At 40.3% G+C, this 19,978-nt stretch overlaps 1 protein-coding gene across 1 annotated transcript in view; it reads left to right on the top strand.

Moving 5' to 3' along the window:
• LOC144596481 (follicle-stimulating hormone receptor-like) overlaps positions 1–19,978 on the top strand; it is a 138,331-nt gene that overhangs the window by 38,890 nt on the left and 79,463 nt on the right. Inside the window, exon 2 of the mRNA XM_078404787.1 lies at positions 17,516–17,587. Coding sequence (XP_078260913.1) covers positions 17,516–17,587 — 72 coding nt within the window. The remainder of the gene's footprint in view (positions 1–17,515; positions 17,588–19,978) is intronic.

Below are 19,978 nucleotides of genomic sequence, written 5' to 3'. Positions count from 1 at the left end.
CGTGCTGCCCTCATTGATGGTTTTAAATTCACTGTTTACATGCTTTAAACTCTAGGTTAAATGCTTTACCTTTTACCGTTTATATGCTTTAATCCCCTGTCTATTTGTATTGTATTGCACAGTCTAATTGTATTGTACTGTATCGTATTGTACTGCACTGTCATCCCCTGTCTATATGTTTTGCATTTGTATTGCACTCTGGTCCCGGGAGGCACTCTGTTTCATCCCATTTGTTGCATGATCTGTAAGGAGTGGATTGACAAATAAACTACTTTTTTTTTTTTTTTAAAGTTCCAGAATGCAAAAATTCCAAAAAGAATAGATACAAAACAAATTGGTCAAACCGTTGATTTTGCCCACACTTTTAATTTAGTTTAGAGATACAGCATGGCCCGACGAGTTTGCCTCAACCAACGATACTAGTGCGATCCTACACACCAGGAACAATTTACAGAAGCCAATGAACCTACAATCCTGCGCGTCTTTGGAATGCGAGAGGAATCTGGAGCACCCGGAGAAAACCCACGTGGTCACAGAGAAAACGTACAAACCTCATATGGACGGCAACCACTGCAAGACTGTGCCAACCCCCCCCTCCCCCTCCCCCCCCCCCCCATGCACCAAAGTTCACCAGAATGAATCTGAAAGTAATATTTCAACTGAGTAAAAATAATTTTAAAATGAAACGTATGATAGGGAAGGAAGATAAGAACAAAACCAGAAATCATGGAAAAACTCAGCCAGTCAAGCAACATCTGTGGAAAGGCAAATGCAGAGCCAATGTTTTGTATTGGCAGCCCTTCCTTGGAGTTTGTGAGGACAGGTGGATTTACAGTTTTCAAAGCAGAGCTGGGAAAAGTCGGAGTTATACGGTGCAGAGACAGTCCTTTTGGGACCAGACTAAAATGCCTATCTAAGCTAGTCCCACTTTCCTGCATTTGGCCCATGGCTCTCCAGATTTTTTCTGTCGACGTACTTGCCTAAATATGTTTTAATCATTGTAATTGTACCCACCCCCGTCATTTCCTCTGGCAGCTCATTTTATACAAGCAATGCCCTCTGTGTGAAGATCCTGCTTCTAAAAAGTCCCCTTAAATCTTTCACATTTCATCTTAAACCTACGTCCTCTATTTGTAGTCTCCCCCTTACCAGGGGAAAGGGAATACACTATCTATTCCCGTTATTCCGTGCTAATTCCAGAGGATGTATCCTAATGTGTACTGCAATTGCAGACTTAACAGCCAGGATCGAGACAGAATGGATACAGATACTGCCTTAGATTTTCCAGAGAAATACCAGTAGTTGCAATTTTCCTCACGTATCCACCAAAAAGCATGAAACTCAAAAGTAAACATAGAAACATGATAGCCTGTACATTGTCACAGTTAAATATCCATCTAATTCCACAAGTGCTCTGATGTTCCCAAGATCCATCAGTGGAGTATCAATTTCTCAGCAATTATGCTGGGAACTCTGTTTGCTGAACACGAGTCAAGTTAGAACAGGTGTCGGTGAAGCCTCTCAACTTGAGCAGATCAATTGGCACAAATTGCTTCAAGAAAGTGTCCTGACAATTGACAGGCCTGGCCTGGTGCAGTACAGGCCCTTCGCAGTACAGTCCATTTGTGCAATACAGGCCCTGCACAGTACAGTCCATTCATTGCAATGGAGAAGAATGGCTCTGAAGGAGAGAAGGAACTTTTTTAATTAAAAAATTTAGATAATAGTAATGTAATTACTTTGACAGCTCTCTAGTGGGGTTTTTTTTGTGATATACTTTAATTTTATTTCAAAACGTTAATAGTCTTCAACTTCAAAATAATACCGTGTATATATTTAATAGCTTTTTAATGACTTTAAATGTTTGCAAATATAAGACAAAATCACATTCATGCAATGAACAAAATAGCTTTGATAGTTGGTTCAACCTGCGGTTTATCCAGCTGCCAAATCAATAGTAGGGGATATACAAACAAATAGTTGAGCATGCTAGGACTTTAGTCCTTGGTGTGTGGGAGGATGAGGGGTGATCCTATCATCTTCATATAATATCATGAGAGGAATATAGAGAGTAATTTCACAGAGTCAAGAACCAGAGGATAACAGTTTAGGTGAGGGGCAATAGATTTAATAAGAATCAGAGGGGCAACTTTTTTCTTACACAAACGGCGATAGGTGTATGGAACAAGCTGCCAGAAGAGAAACTTCCTCATTGAAACTTACCGAATAGTGAATGGCTTGGATAGAGTGGATGTGGAGAGGTTGTTTCCACTAGTGGGAGAGTCTCGGACCAGAGATCATGGCCTCAGAATTAAAAGACATTCCTTCAGGAAGGAGATGTGGAGGAATTTATTTAGTCAGAGGGTGGTGAATCTGAGAATTCTTTACCACAGAAGGCTTTAGAGGACATCAATAGATATTTTTAAGGCAGAGATAGATAGATTCTTGATTAGTACAGGTATCAAAAATTATGGGGAGAAGGTGTCAATGACTCAGAGAAGGTTATCTATATTCTTGTGTGAACAAGAGAGAAAGAATTATAACTTTTCTGTAGGTGTCTAGTAAAAACTCCTGACAAGATCATTGACAAATTCAATGCATAACTCGAAAATCCAAAATCAAAGCACAGGATCTATCAATGTGAATTTCAAAGACAGAGATATAAAATAAGCTTGAGGTTGGTTGAAAAGGAAATCTAACAGATGGGGCAATGGTTCAGCACCTGGCTCATCCTTAGTACACCAATTCGATATAATCCGTGGACACACTATATGTGGATCCGTATTCTCATGGGATTGATCATGATTTTACTGAGAGTACAGACTGAGAAAGAGAATTAAGGGTGACTGGACGAGAAACCCTTTAATGCAGTGTGTGGTTGCAATTTGGAATGCAGATTGCAGTTATTTTGATAGATGACAACAAAAATTCTCAGGAAATCTATTGGTGAAAAGGAAGAGGGGTTAGTCTCTGTGTGAAACTGGGAATTGATTTAATAACACAGTCTGGAGGTTGGTCTGTTCCTGCAAGGAGACAGTGAAGATGTCAGCCAGAATCCACTTCCAGCTGCCAGGTTTCTGACATCTTTCAGACACTGTAGGTGTTATTACTAAAATGAGTCAGAATGCTGCATTAAATTTAAATGCATTGACAGCTTCTTTGCTTATAGTGATAATTCAGGTTATCTATTTTGTCAACAGCAGTGAGGAAGAGAGAACAGATTTTATTATGTTGTCATCGTTGTTCTTCAAATCCTTGCAGATACTGCATAAATTGCACCTAGCTTGAATAAAGCTTCAGATTAAATTCCATTTCATGAACTTGAAGGAGTTTCATGGTAATTAACGGGAATGTAACTTTTAATGCACATATATGTCAAATAATTTATGATTAGATAGAGTGTAATGCAGGAATCCTTTATCAACCATCACTTGCATGGATTTGGACATGTACTCGGGAAAGAAAAACATAATTGTTGAAATCTATAGACAGAAAAATAAAGATAGGAAAGGAAGGAATAAGGATAGGAAAAGTACATTTTAAAATCCACAACGCTAATTGAATACTGACGCAATGAAAGGCTGCACTTGAAAAAATATTTTTTTAAATCATGCACGAGCTTGTTAGCTCAAATTATAATTAATCAGACTATTAAAAGTCCGTACACACCTGCATGTATTGACCCTAACATTCTTATCATTTTTAGTGGTTTAACCTTTCTTTGTGTTTTCATAAGTGATTGGAGCAGAATGAAGCCATTCAGCCCATAAAGTCTACTCTGCCATTCAATCATGGTTGATCTATCTTTCCCTCTCAACTCCATTTTCCAATCTCGGCCTTAAACATATCCATTGACTGGACCTTCTGTGGCAATGAATTCCACAGATTCACCACCCTCGGTCTAAAGATGCCGAGTTTCTTGGCAAGGTACCAGTGTGTCAAAATTTGTCAAGAAGCAGAGCTAATTGGACAGCAGCTTCTAAGTTTTCTTGTTTAGCTGGACATATGTGGACTCTGCGTTTTGCAATCTGATTTATTCAATAAAAAGTCATAAATATTGGGAAAATCTGCAGATTAGGCTTGTTTAAATGGAAATAGAATGCTAAGATACGATCAAATCGAGATGAAGATAAGGAAATTGATGGGAAAGTCATAAAGAAAAAATACAATTTCCAGAAGAAATGTAAAACTAAAGATCTTAAGAATAAAATAATCACTAAAAGAGAATTCAGAAGTTCTTTGATTAAAAAATGTGGAATATCTTGTCAGACGTAGAGCAGGTAGTGGAGATACATTTCAAGGGAATCTGGATTTAAACGAGAAAGCAATAGAGAATGTGTGGTGATGTTAAGTTATTTATGTCGAGCATGAATAGCAACTTAGACCCAGTTCGGTCTGTTGTTCAATTGCTGTAATTTAATATAGCTAAATCATAATGAATCTGTTTTCTACATGGTGCAAGAAAAATCCTTTTCCGAGTTTGCAATTCTGACAGTTCTGTAAACAAAACAATACTTTGGGAAGATGTTATTGTAAAGCTAATCCTGACACTGTTACTTTGCACCACTGTGGGAGAAGTAGATGCACAATTAAATATGAATATCCAAATGTTGCTGTCCAATTAGTTGCACATGAACAACATTTTGCTGTCTGCCTCACCAATGACAGGCACTGAAGGCCATAAACTTGGCAGTATTTTTAGAATACAAATTACATAAGCCTCAGATATACATCAACAGAAATTACAAGTACTCTTTTGTTCGACTGTATAGCAGGCAAACAAAAGCTTTTCACTTTACCTCAGTACACATGACATAATAAACAAAACCAAAATATGTTAGTAACAATATGAGAAGAATTAATGACTGCCAATTAACTTCTTTGGCTTCAAAATTTAAACTAATAAAGGTTTTGAATGCTATTATGTTAGATTATGAATTATTTTGGGAGGTGAATTATTTGGGGAGAACTTAGAAATGTCAGTTTTGTTACTTTATCTTTTCGTTTCTGCTGTCTCAATCCATTCATTTTCCACTTCTTTTTATTTTTATGATTTTGTGATGCATTCACTCCCTTTCATTCACTTTCCTCACTCTTTCCATTGTTTACTTCTCAATTCTTAAATCACTTTGACTGAGGGAGTTTCCTTTTGATTGCACTTTCACTCAAGTCTCTGATACATTTGCTAACCTTGTAACAGGTCCTTCTGGTTATGCCCCAGGGCAGTGCACTCAGCCCCCACATCTTAAAATGCCTCATTATTGCCTTCCCTTTCTTTAATCATTGAGCAATGATCAATTCCAATCGTGGTACCACAGGAAATGAAGTAGCCCTGTTTGCATGCACTTCAGATCGACACAAAATGCCAAGAGGCTCAATGCACAGAATAATGCACTGTGACTGACACGATAACTGTGAGTATTTGCTTTATGAAAGGTATGGCTCCAGCAATTAATGAGCTTTCCTTTTCACGTTCATTGATATTTCTTAATCTTGTCCAGATGAAGAAACATTCATCTGGATCCAATTCGTCGACTGATCATTTTGCTCCACAGATGCTGCCTGGCCTGTTGAGTCGCCCCCAGAAGATTGTTTATAGATTGCTATGGATTCCAGTATCTCTAATCTCTTCACAGTTTTAAATCAATGCTCCACTTGGTAAAAAGCTGTCCTAATGTCAAGGACATTCACTCTCATCTCACCTGTGAACTCAGCTCTTTGGTCCATCTTTAGACCAAGGCTCTGATAGGGTGTGGAGCCAAGCAATTCTGGCAAAAGCCAAACTGAGCTGTATTGAGCAGGTTATAAACAACCAAGTGCTGCTTGTAGCACCTGTCAACGATCTCTGCTCTCTCTGTTATTGATTCACAGTAAACTGAGGTGACAGTAAACATTGAGGTGAGGAGGGAAAGATTTAATAGGAATCTGAGAGGTAACGTTTTCATGCAAAGGGTGGTAGGTGTATGGAATTAGCTGCCAGAGGAGGTAGTTGAGGCAGGGACTATCGCAACGTTTAAGAAACATTTACACAGGTACATGGGTTGGACAGGTTTAGAGGGATCTGGGGCAAATGCAGGTAGGTGGGATTAGTGTAGATGGGACGTTGGCCGGTGTGGGCAAGTTGGGCAGAAGGGCTTGTTTCCAGGCTGTAAGACCTATAACTGATTGAGGGTAATTAGCCAGGATTTTTTTTTCTGAACTGACACAAGTGGAGAAACTGTTATTGGTAAGGTGCCAACATTGTAACTGAGGAGGAACAGTGTGATTACTGGCTCAGTTAATTATTAAGTTCGACTTTTTAGCAGAGCAGCCAAAATGTCTGGTCTGTAGCCTATGCTGTATCTACTAATACACTCATCTATTTCTTGAAATCATACAGCTTGAATATATTTGGCTGAAGATTAACTCCCAACATGGGTGGAGATCTTAGGAAGCAACTGAAGTGGATCAGCAACTTGGCATTTCACACCAAATAGGTTCAGCCTTGACTCTAGTGCATCGATTCACATGGGGGTGTTCTTGGTGTCACATTCTCCTATTAAAGAACCATGAGTCATACTTTGATATTAACATTTATTTGGGTCAATTTGCTCTGTTCGCGGAAAGTTATAATTGGATCCAGAACAGATTTATACCTTCTAGTTTCTACTAACATATTCTACTCCCCACCCCCCTTCCTTTATTATCAGACTGCACCATTAGCACCCTTTTGTCTTCGCACCTTATCATCTCCAACTTCAGACACGGCTTCCTTTTTCCCCACCTGACTCATCTGCAAATCACCCCTTCTTATCTGGATCCATCTACAACTTTCCTCATCTAGCTCGTTCCTCACTTCTTTCCCTCGCCTCATTTTACCTATTATCATCAGTATATACCTACGCCATCAGTATGAAGAAAGGTACTGACCCAAAAGGTTGGCTGTCCATTTACCCCCACATATGCTGTTGCACCTGCTGAATTCATTCAGTAGTTTGTTTTTTGCTGTATGTTGTCATTTCTTGTGGCTTTACCATGTTGCCACCGCACGTTTTGGCACATGTATTGACCCCCTTGAAAAGCCCTTCTACCGTTCTCATTAAAGCAGGATTCATCCCTTGGCTCATCTTGTCCATGCTGCACCAAAGGTTACAGCCAAATCACAGTGCAAGATATACTGGCCTCCCTAACCTGCAATGGTAGCTGAAAGTAATTTATATTTCACCTGCTATTGGTTCAATGTACCTCACTGATGCCCAATTTTGTGATCTGTTCTAAATCTATCCCATTTAACACAATGGTAGTACCACAAGTGAAGAGGGTGCAGTGTTCATTCAAACCAATGCTGTCATGGCCAGAAACATCTGCAGATGGTAGATTGTTGAGGATGATCTCAAGTAGATTTATCCCTCATTGTTTTAATCAAACTGAATTATAAAGTATAAGGATTTTATAATTAAAAGTATAATTAAAAATCTATCAATCTCCACTTTAAAAATACCCAATGCCTTGGCCTCCACAGACATCTGTGGCAATGAATTACACACTCTGGCTAAAGAAATTCCTCCGCATCTCCATTCTGAAGATAACCCTTTTATTCTGAGGCTGTACCCTCTAGTGCCACTCTATCGCATTACTAGAAACATATTTTCTACATCCACGCCATCTGGGCCTTTCAATAGGTTTCAATGAGATCTCCCTTCATGCTTCTAAACTCCAGTGAGTATAGTCCCAGAGCTATCAAATGTTCCACATACGTTAACCCAATCTTCCCTGGGATAATTGGGAAATTGGAATAACTTTCTTCAGAAATTAAAACAGCAACATTAGAATACATGTGTAGAAAGGAACTGCAGATCCTAGTATATATTGAAAATAGACAGTGCAGGAGGGGTAAAGAGAAGGCATTGGAAAGTAGCAATTCTGGTATTCAATCAATCTTAGGCTCTGATTATTGCCATGATCTTCCAGTGGACATGCACTCCGTATCTGTTAACGTCAATGGCCACCAATATGATTTGTCCTTCACTCATGTGTGCCCTGCTCTCAAATGTATAGATGCATTCATTACTCAAAAACTGTGCCCTAATAATCCAAAATTCTTGCTATGTGTTTCAAATAGTGCCAAATCAGTGGTTTCTTATTTTCCATGGATCTATTGGTTAAAAATAAAATTAATGGGCATCAAGTGTGGAATATTTTCATTGGTTTCCTGGCACTATACTCAAGATGAATTGCAGAAGTTATTTTGGTGTAATGTTTAAGCTGATGCTGACATCTAAACTGGAAAGTAACAGCATCACCAAACTGTCCTGTTGCTTAACAATGTTGCACATTTCACAGCTTAATGGGCAGAGTATATATTATTAATGGGCCAAGTTATTATTAGAGAGCGACATGCTGCAACTTTCAAAATTTATCTCATTTGTTGGCTCACTACTGCAAGAAAAGTTTCAGACACAAAGATTTATACTTTCTGGTATATTAGGATACTAAAATTATACCAAGCAATAAATGATCATTTCACAGTGTAAGCAGCAATATGCGTCCCTGTTGTTCTTGCTAGGCAAATGGTCAATAATCATTGACAAAATTAAGATTGGTGCTCTCTATGGAGAATCACTGGAAACCATGCCCTGGGATGCTCAATACACACTCAGCCTCAGTCACATACTATCCCATTGCCATGATTTCAGTGAACAATTCAAGCTTACAATAATGTTTTGTTGACTTTTGAGGACTGAATTTCCGGAGTGGCTTGTTAGCACTATTTAGTTTAGTTTAGAGATACAGCACAGAAAAAGGCCCTTCAGCCCACGCCGACCAGCGATCCCCGCATGTTAACACTATCCTACACACACTGGGGACAATTTACACATACACCAAGCCCATTAACCTACATACCTGTATGTCTTTGGAGTGTGGGAGGAAACCGAAGATTTCGGACGAAAACCCACGTTATCACGAGGGGGGGCCATATAAACTCCGCACAGACAGCAAACCAGGATCATGTTCCAAAGGTGTGCAGGCAGTGAGTGAAAAAAGTCTCTAATCTTATTCCTGATCCAGATCAGCTAACGAGTCAGCTCTTGCAGCCACCATTTAATTAGTGCCACACCATGTTGTTTTATAGCCTTATCACCCATGCTTAGCAATCAGGACATGGTTGATTAGTACAGGTTCAAATCTTAATTAGTACAGGTGTTAGAGGTTATGGGGAGAAAGCAGGAGAATGGGGTTAGGAGGGAGAGATAGATCAGCCATGATTGAATGGCAGAGTTGACTTGATGGGCTGAATGGCCTACTTCTATCCCGATCACTTATGACCTGATGACCTTCTGGACATAGTGTGTAATTTACTCTCACACACCTACCACCTGCACGCCATCCTTTTGCGTGGCCTCCAGTTATTCAAGCATCGGGAAATGAATAACCACAGCTGCTGGAAATCTACCATAAAACAGGAAGTTTGGGAAATACTCAGCAGATCAGACATCATCTGCAGAGGATGCACAACCCGCAGGCATTGCCACTTTCATTTCACTGCACATCGAGTATGTGTATGTGACAAATAAATTTGACTTGACTTGAAGGTTAACATTACAGGTCAATTAATGTTTTGCAGTGGACACGGAGCTGCCCGTCCAAGAACGAGGCAGCAGACCTTACCTTATAAACCTTATAAACATGCAGACACAGATTAGAATAGTTTACCTTATAAACATGCAGACATAGATTAGGAGCAAATAAAGGCTACTTGGCCTCTCAAGCCTGCTCTACCATTTAACAATGCCATGGCTGATCTGAATCGAAACTAAACTCTGCATTCCCATCTACCCAAGGTAAACTTTCAATCTTTTATTGTGTTTATCTGCCATTGTGTTAAGATATTCAAAGACTCTGCTTCCACTGTGTTTTAAAAAGAGAATTCCAAAGACATGACCCACAGAGAGGAAAATAAATCACGTTATCACTGCCCATTATGTGCACACCTTAAATCAGCATTTTTTTGTTTGTGAACAGTGAACCCTTCTTTTAGTTTGTGTGGGGAGGAACTGCAGGTACAGGTTTATTCCAAAGATGGACACAAAGTGCTGGAGTAACTCAGTGTGTCAGGCAGCATCTCTGGAGAGACGAGGATGGATGACGTTTCAGGTTGTAACCCGTCCTCATGTTTTTAGTTTGTTCCGCGAGGAAATATCACCCTCACATTTACTCTGTCAGGACCCCTCTGAAACCTTATATGTTTCATAGGACCGAATGTAGAACAGTGCAACAGGCTCTTCGACCCACCAAGTCATTACCCACCACAATGCCAGTGTAAAATAATCACATTTGCTTACACGCAGTTCACCTCCCTCCATAGTCAGCCGGTTCGTATAGTTGTCTAAATGCTTCTTGAACTTTGCTATCCTATCCACCTGCCCTAGTAGTATACTTCAGGCACCTAAAATTCTGCATTAAAGATTTGCCTCATAAATCACCTTTAAACTCTCCCCCTCTCATTTTTGGCTATGCTGCCTGGTATTTGACATTTCCTGGGACAATAGACTCTGACCATTTATGGGTCACATAATTTTATTATGAGATTGCCTAGCAGATTGCTTCTCAGCTTTCGATGCTCCAGCAAAAACTATCCAAATTGGTCCAACCTCTTCTTATATCCAATCCAGGCAACAACCTGGTGAACCTCTTTAGCACCCTCTCCAAAAGCCTAGCATCCTTCCTATAATGTGACGAATGCAATTTTACTTTAAAATGTATGTCTCAAAGTGGAACTTTGGATACAAGTCGTTTCTGGCATTTATTCCTTATATTTGTAATTTATCTATTAATATTTTTATGTTAAGCAATTCCATTGCTATTTGTTATCTAGAACACTGTCAGGAAATCATTGAAAAATCAAAGTTTTTTTTATTTTGTCTCTGTGTCCTGGTAGTCTATCTCCAAAATAATCTAAGCATCTGACAAGTTTGCTTATATACTGGTTTAATTTATTAATTTCAAGTCAACTTTCTGTGGACAACAAAGTGTTACAATTTGATTTTGGGAGAATGTTTGAAGATGCTGCCCAACAGATAAAGTAGGCAAGTCACAGAGACAATCGATAAGTAGTTACAATTCTTCATTGAGTGGTGGTTTGCCAATGTGATGCAGTCATAGATCTTCATCTGAGCAATATTGTACTACATGTTTCGAGAGACAGAGTCCAGAAAAGTTATACTACCTAACACAGTATTGGCATTTATAAAATGATTAATATCACTGTGAATGTCATCAGTAAGAATTAGGATGAGAAGAGAACAAAGTACTTTACACTTCACTTTACTGTGGTTTACTCTTGACAACTAATCACTGGCTACTGTCTTGTGCTATTAATCAAAAAAACAATGGATATCTATCAGAGTAGATATTTCTCAATGGTGCTGTGTTGCCTTATTGCTATCCAGTGTGGCACTAGCTGATCTTTCATTAATGACCTAGTATATCTCTCTAAGATTGTTACCCATGAATCATCAGTCAATAAAATCCAAAAGTATCCAAAAGTAAAACTAGTAGGAAAATAACTGCAGATGCTGGTTCAAATCGAAGTAGACACAAAATACTGGAGTAACTCAGCGGGTCAGGCAGCATCTCAGGAGAGAAGGAATGGGTGACGTTTCGGGTCGAGACCCTTCTTCATTTTGTGTCAACCTTCAAAAGTAAAACTAGTTTACTGATCACGTCTTTGCTACAAAAGTTAGAATATCAGAGGTTACCTCTCAACTTACTGCACTGCTACACTGATGAAACAAAGAAACATAGAAAATAGGTGCAGGAGTATATCAATGAATCAATATCATTAATAATGGATATAAAACAGAATAATTTAGAAATACTCAGGAATCAGGCAACATCTGCAGAGAGAGAAACAAAGCAAATATTTCAACCTATCTGCTGCTGAATACCTCCCCAATCACTTTGTTAGCTTTACATCTAGCTATTTCAATGCTGTACTTCTACTCTCCAGAAAAGCAAACTCGAGCAAAACCTATACTTCAACACACACCATCACTATACTCATACATTACCTCTGAACTACACTCACTCACAGTCCAACAGTACCTCATCTTATAGCTAACACACTCCAATCCACCAGTTGCCTGGGCTAGCATGTATTAGCGATAAGGAGATGTTGAACTAACTTGGACTAGAGCATTGGAAACTGGGGAGCAACTTAATTGAAGTACATAACATTATGATAGGGTAGCCAGAGTCATTTTCCCTGGAACTTGCTATCTGGGGAAGTAGGAGAAACACATGTAGAGCAATATTTAAGAGGTATTTAGACAGCTACATGGACAGGCACTGAATCGAGGGATGTGGGCCTTGTGCATGTGATGGGATTAGTATAGATCGGCATCTCTTGGCACAGACCTGCTGGCTAAAGAGCATGCTTTGTCCTCTTTCTCTGCTGTACAGTTCTGTGTTCCAGGTACTGCGTAGATGTGCCTAGTTGTGCTCAGTTACCTCCTGGCTTCGTTAGATCCTATCTATTTAATCGCCTCTAGTTTTAAATCTCTTTACTTTCCAGGAATGTTTTGCAGTGTATTGTAAAGAATATTTATAAATAAATTAAGGTTATCCTTTATTTCATTGTTTGGTGTTATATCAATAGCTGTCAAAGTTTGAATGTGATAAAAACTTGCACAAAGGCAAATGCAACTGTTAGAAGAAAACTGATAATTTAGATAATTGCTGTAAACTGCTGAGTGATCCTTAAGAAAGCAATGTGCAATTAAACAATACAATGGGTTAATGTGCAGTCACAATGTTCTTTAAACTAGACATTGGATTTTAAAGTGTGCACAAAAATGCTGTCCTGATGCGTGGAACTAAGAAAGTTTTAGAATGATAGTGTTCATCTGCACAATAAAAAAAAAACATTTTCTCAAAGAAAATACAGTGTTCATTAAATGAAGAGCAATTGAGATTCAATCACAATACGATATGATACGATAGAACTTTATTTATCCCAGGAGGGATATTAATCTGCCAACAGTCATAAAATACAAGAGACATGAAACATGAAATTAAAGTGATGAGTGGAAAGGATTGGGGATGTGCAAAGATTGGGGAGAGGTGAGGGAGTCAGTCTACCCTACGGCAGAAGGTGGAGGAGTTGTACAGTTTGATAGCCACAGGGATGAAGGATCTCCTGTGGCGTTCTGTTCTGTATCTAGGTGGAACCAGTCTGTTGCTGAAGGTACTCTTCAGGTTGACCAGTGTGTCATGGAGGGGGTGAGCTGTAATTTCCAGGATGCTCCGCAGTTTGAGGAGCATCCTCCCCTCCAAGATCATCTCCCATGATTCCAACTCCACCCCCAAGATGGAGCCAGCCTTCCTGATGAGTTTGTTGATCCTTTCTACATATTCAGTTCCTCATGTATGGTTGCTCATTGAGAGTTTGAGGGTTGGCCAGACATGATGAACTTGGTCCATCCAGTCCCCACCCCCATGCCAGATCTCCCTTGTTAATGTCACCAGACTAGCAACAGAACTGCTTGAATTCTACTTCTTTGGAATTTAATGGTTCGTTGGTCAAATTGCAATGTTGGCTGAGGGAAGGATCTTGTTTGACGCCTGAAAGAGCCAGGTCATTCTTTTACCAGATTTACAAATGTAGAAGAGAGCATCACCATTTGGAAAGCACTAGTCACCTTTCCAAACAGCTACAAACACCTTTTCCAAGGGTTGCGCTATTACAGTTGTATTTTGACAGATTCAAACGATCATAGCAGGGCCCTTTTTTCACCTTCTTATGCTTCAGATTAAGATGTTATCCAGGTGCAAAGCATGGAGAAAGATTGGATGAGAAGGTTCATGTTTATAAATGAAGCTGTTTGATTACCCAAATATTAAAATTAATGGAGGTGAAAAGGATTGGGCTTTTCATACTTGCAATTACACCAACCAACTCAGTTTGCGCTGTATCAAGGTTGAGCAAAGGATAATTTGCCTCAATATATATTTCCTCAGTCGGTCTAAAGGCTCCTATTGTAATGTAGCCACCGGGATACAAAGGGATGTGATGGCTGCAGCCATTGTCTATTTATATGCAATAAAGGTTTCAGTAATTGAACCACAGCCATCAGCACGTAATGACTGTGTAAGGCAATGATATCCAGCCAGACATACAAATTCCAATTTATATCATCTTGTCTGAAGCCGCACATCCCAACATCACACTGTGAAGACCATAAATGAAATGTGAGCTGTCACGCTACAGTTGCTCGACAGCACATTTGTGGTGGCACCAATGCAATTAAATTGGACATGCCTTATGATCTGACATTCCAAATTTGGCCATGTGATGAATATGCAAACTACTTCATTTATTTTGTCTAACAAAAGTTTTATCCTGTTTCAGCGACTAACAAAATATTTATCGAGCCGCAAAATTTTGCAAGGCTTTTATATGGAATAATTCTTTAATTTCATGGAGCAAAGATGGAGTGACTCTGTTGTGTTTGGAGTATCTACTGAACTTGCGTTCAACTTGATTGTATTTATGTATGGTATATCTGATCTGTTTGGGTAGCATGCAAAATAAAGCTTTTCACTGTACCTCAGAACATGTCTTAATAGAAAACCTAAACCTAATAAAAAATTGTTGTTTTTACATTGTGAAATTTGAATTCCTTCAAATGCAGCTGACTGAGAAACTATTTGGAGAGAAATTATTTAGAACTATTTAGAGATATTTGTAGGTAGATAAGGTGGCCAAGAAGGCTTTTGGCACACTAGTCTTTATCAGCCAGGGGTTTCAGTAGAGAAGTTGGGATTTTGTGTAACAGCTGAGTAAGGTGCTGGTGAGGCCACAGTTGGAGTATTGTGTTCAGCTTTGGTCACCCTGTGATAGGATAGATGGTGTTAAGCTCGAAAGAGTGCAGAAAAGATTTACGAGGATATTGCCAGGATTTGAGGGTCTGTGCTAATGGGAGAGGTTGGGCAGGCTAGGGCTGTATTCCTTGAAGTTTAGGAGGATGAGAGGTGATCTTATAGAGGTCTATAAGATGATGAGGGGAATAGATAGGGTGGATGTACAGAGTCTTGTACCCAGCTTAGGGGAATCAAGAACCAAAGGTCATAGGGTTAAGATGAGGGGGGGGGATTATTTAATAGGAACCTGAGGGGCAACTTTTTCACACATGGGATGGTGGGTATATGGGACAAGCTGCCAGAGGAGGTAGTTGAGGTACTGCAGGTACCATAACAACATTTAAAAGTTATTTGGCCAGTTACATGGAAAGATTTAGAAGGATCTGAGCCGAATGGGGGAAAAAGTGTGTAGATTGGCACCTTGGTTGGCATGCACAGGTTGGGCTGAAAGGTCTATTTCTGACCCATGACTTCCTGAGAAACACAAGGAGCTGTAAATGCTGCAATCTTGAGTAAAACACAAAGAGCTGAAGTAACTCAGCAGGTCTGGCAACAGCTCCAGAAGACATGCATTGATCAGATTTCAGGTCAGGACTCTTCTTCAATCGAAATTCAGTTCCTGTGCGAGGAACTACATAATTGACTGTAAATTTCTTTGCAATGTCCGAAGTATGTGTCTGGAATGTTTTAGTGCGAGTCTTAATTGTTTGTCAGAACAGACAGTCCTTCTAACACCAGGGAAATCTAAAATAAACTGCAGTCTGGTCAATACTGATGTGAACCTTTGTCTTGCAAAGAGCTTTGTTTGGTTCTTTTGACCTTGTGACATCTTACTTTAATCCTCAAGCCCCACCCTCTTATTTCCATGCTACTAACCATCAGAAAGGTTTTCTTCTTAATACAAGAAATGCAGAGTAAGAAGGCATGGGAGTCTGTTAAATCAGATCTCTACCCTCACCTCTGTAACACATAATTTCCCGGTACTACAAAACATTATGGCTGTGTTTGTGATGCAGACAGAGCCTTGTGTTACAAAGACATTGAAAGAAGAAGGATCATTCTGGTATTTTGCATACCAGAAATCCTCTGTGGTACATAGATGATCACTGAAGTCATTGGCAGAAAAAACACAAATAGTAGACCGCTTTTTAATGAGGCATGTTTCTCGTTTCGGTTCTTGGGACCTGTGAATCCTCAAAGTAAAAGATTGTACATCTGACACTGTTTTGTACTGGAGTGTCAGACGAGACTTTGTACTCAAGTCTCTGGAGTAGGAAATAAACCTACAAATTCTAACTCGCATGGGAGTGTTATATTCTAAATAAGAGCTGAGATAATATCATGAAAGTACACTGCATCTCACGCATTTGCATTTATGAATTCACAGAATCACTGAATGGTTATGGCATTTGCCCCAGTGAATCCACAGAAACTAGTCCCACTCAGCCCGACAAATCCTTTCCTGTCTTGTATCCAGCTTCCTCTTGAATGCGAGAATAGAAAGTGTAGTCCCTGACAGTGCATGACAGATCCAGACCACTCACTGTGGAAAAACAGTTTTTCCCCGTATCACTTTCAGCTTCTTTGCCAATCTCTTTCATTCTATGGTCCTCGATTCTTCCATCTATAATAGACAAATAATCTCCTTCTATTCTGTCTATACACTTCTTGACTTTATATGCAGGAAGGAACTGCATGATGCTGGTTTAAACCGAAGATAGACACAAAATGCAAGAGTAACTCAGCGGGACAGGCAGCATCTCTGGAGAGAAGGAATGGGTGACGTTTCGGGTTGAGACCCATCGTCAGACTGATCTTCCAGGTCGAGGCCCTTCGTCAGTCTGAAGAAGGGTCTCGACCCGAAACGTCACCCACTCCTTCTCTCCAGAGATGCTGCCTGTCCCGCTGAGTTACTCCAGCATTTTGTGTCTATCTTGATTTTATATAGTTTTATCAAACCTCACAATCTCGTTTATTCCAAGCAAAACAATCCTGGCTTCAAATCTTTAGGGCAACTAAAGTCACCCATCCTGGAATTTCCTCTGCTACCTCTATTTAGCCTTTACATCTATTTTAAAGTGTGGCACTACAACTATGTGTATTATTGCAGTGGTGGCTGAATTTTATTGTAAAGTTAATCTCTTTTGGCTGAGGTGATGTTGAACACTGTTGGTCATGGTATGTACATTGACATGTTTGCTATGGACTGTCCCAAGAAACTGAGGACGGGTTCCAAAACTCCATTCAACCTAATTACACACACTTACATTTGTCTGGACTTTGTTAAACTTAATAGATCCCGTAATCCCAGTGATCAAGACATTGGCAAATTTGCAACTGCCAGTGCACATTACATATTGATGGGTGGGAAAAATCTGTGGATTTTTAATAGACAGTGGATACCAAATAAAAAATGTAAATCAGTCTGAAGAAGAGTCCCGATCCGGAATGTTGCCTGTCCATTCCCTCCGTCATTACTGCCTGGCTCACTGATTTCCTCCAGCAATTTATGTTTTGCTCAAGGTTCCAGCATATGCAGTTTCTTGTGTCTCCATACAAGGCTTCAAATCTTTATATAGTGATAATGATGTCTCATTTTTTCTTCCATATTCAGGATATTTAAATACACCAGCTTGAACGTCATTCCAAGTGGCGCGTTCTTTGGACTCAACAATCTAAGAAGCATGTATGTATTCAATTAATGTGCACAATGTGTTGAAAATGCAATTATGGCTTTGCTTGACTGTCTATAGAGAATTGTAATATACAGCAACAGTATTTCATGCTTTCTCCTTGATTCCTCAGTGTGATTTTACTGCATTTAAGACTGTCAAAGAAACCAAAAGGAGTATTTTTTATATAGAGAAGTCAATAGGACATGGTTTGCTATATAGTATGGTAAAACAGAGCCCATCGGTGTTTTTAACAAGACTGACTGAATATCTGAATTAGAGCAATTCAAAAGAATACAGGGTGATGGCAAGGAAAAGAGATGAAATGCAAAGAGCTGACATGGCAATGTAAAAATTAATTCACCCAAGGGCTATGAATTGTTATTTAACAGAATTTTTACAGGACAGACATTAAAAATATATTCTAGCCAATAATCAGAATCCATTATCACCATTGTGAATGTGCAGATCATGTATAAAAGTTGTATTATGCACATTAAATTGCGCTCATGATCATTTCTGGGTCAAACCATGTGCATGGGGAAATTAGCCGAAGCACTATTTTAGGTGGTACTCTGGCATTTCCTGGCATCAGCATTATGACATTACAATTCGTTCACCAAAACATTTATTCCCTTGCTTTCATCAATTAGAATTTTTGCATGTGATCTATGGCCTTTTGCTCCACTCATAGAAAAACCAATAGCACATAGCACTGGGATCAGCAGTGAAACTGGACCTACAGGGTCGGCACCATGAACCAAATGACTTGCATGCAGTGTCTGTCATTCTTGTTTTTTTCCATGGTCAGAATGATAGAAACTGCTCTCCAATCATTGTTTACAGCCTCTGTACGTGAAGCGCATCACATCCCAGTCTCTTATCATCCCTAACCTTGTAGTGTCATGAGGACCATGGATGCTGGATCCCTCTCCCTCTCCCTCTCCCTCTCCCTCTCCCTCTCCCTCTCCCTCTCCCTCTCCCTCTCCCTCTCCCTCTCCCTCTCCCTCTCCCTCTCCCTCTCCCTCTCCCTCTCCCTCTCCCTCTCCCTCTCCCTCTCCCTCTCCCTCTCCCTCTCCCTCTCCCTCTCCCTCTCCCTCTCCCCCTCCCCCTCCCCCCCCTCTCCCCTTTCTCTCTCTCCCTTTCTCTCTCTCTCTCTCTCTCTCTGTCTGTTCCTCCCCCCTCTCTCTCACTCTCTCTCTCCTTTTCTCTCTCTCTCTCCTTTTCTCTCTCTCTCTCTCTCTCTCTCTCTCTCTCTCTCTCTCTCTCTCTCTCTCTCTCTCTCTCTCTCTCTCTCTCTCTCTCGCACTTCCATGGCAACCATTTTTTGCAGCTGTTCTATGGTTGCCATGGGGAAAGCTCCTTGAATGTCTGATGCTCTTACCAGTGATCAGCACAAAAGCACTCAGCAGCTGTGAGCTTCTCACAGTAGGTCCCACTAGGATCTGCACAAGAGACATTTTATGCAGTTTTGCCCACTTCCATACATTTCTCTGATATGGCACCAGCACTGTAATCAGCATTTGTTAAGTGCGCCAAAAAATGTTGATCTCCAATTTCTGGGAATCCATATTATAAATGTTCATCTTCGGTATGCCTGTTGACCTGTGTTGCTTTGTGTGGGGCTACCAGCTGGAGGCTTTAGGTGCTGAATGACACAACGGGGGTCTGCTGTTATGTGAAGGCCAGAAGCCACGGTCCTCTTTAATCTACGCATCGGATTTTTATTCCATTATAACCAGGATTAAAATGGTGTTGAATTGAATTGAATACTTTATTGTCACATGTGACCAGTCACTGTGAAATTCGTTGCTTGCACCCCCAAGGTATGCAAATAGTCACCCTTAAAAGGCGCTTACAAAGTTACAAAGTACCCCTATGCCAGGTCCCCTTTTGTTCTACCCCCTCCCCCTCCTCATGGTGGTCCCCCCCACGCCGGGTCCTCCATTGCTCTTTCTCCTCCTCACAGTGGTCACCCCACGCCGGGTCCTCCATTGCTCTTTCTCCTCCTCACAGTGGTCACCCCACGCCAGGTCCTCCATTGTCTTTTTTTTTTTTTTTTTTTTATCAAAAAATACTTTATTCAAGTTATAAATATCATTTACAAACCATCATTTTTAAAACAAACCCATCCGACATTCCCGGAGGTTACATATTCAATACAGGCATTTACTTAGACCTTTACATACATTTACATACATATCCCTTATTTGGAGGGGCGTCTCTCTCCACCACACCCTGCCCCCCATGTCCAGCAGCGGAAGGACCCTAGACTGTGGTCCTCCCCCACAGGGCCTTGGCGTTGGCTGCACCGAGCTTCAGAGCGTCCCTCAGCACGTACTCCTGCAGTCTGCAGTGGGCCAGTCGGCAACATTCCTTGACGGACAGCTCGCTCCGCTGGGAGG

This window comes from Rhinoraja longicauda, chromosome 9 (genome assembly GCF_053455715.1).
Source record: "Rhinoraja longicauda isolate Sanriku21f chromosome 9, sRhiLon1.1, whole genome shotgun sequence".
Classification (NCBI taxonomy): domain Eukaryota; kingdom Metazoa; phylum Chordata; class Chondrichthyes; order Rajiformes; family Arhynchobatidae; genus Rhinoraja; species Rhinoraja longicauda.
The sequence above is the reverse complement of the archived record's forward strand: the minus strand, read 5'-3'. Positions and strand labels throughout refer to the sequence as shown.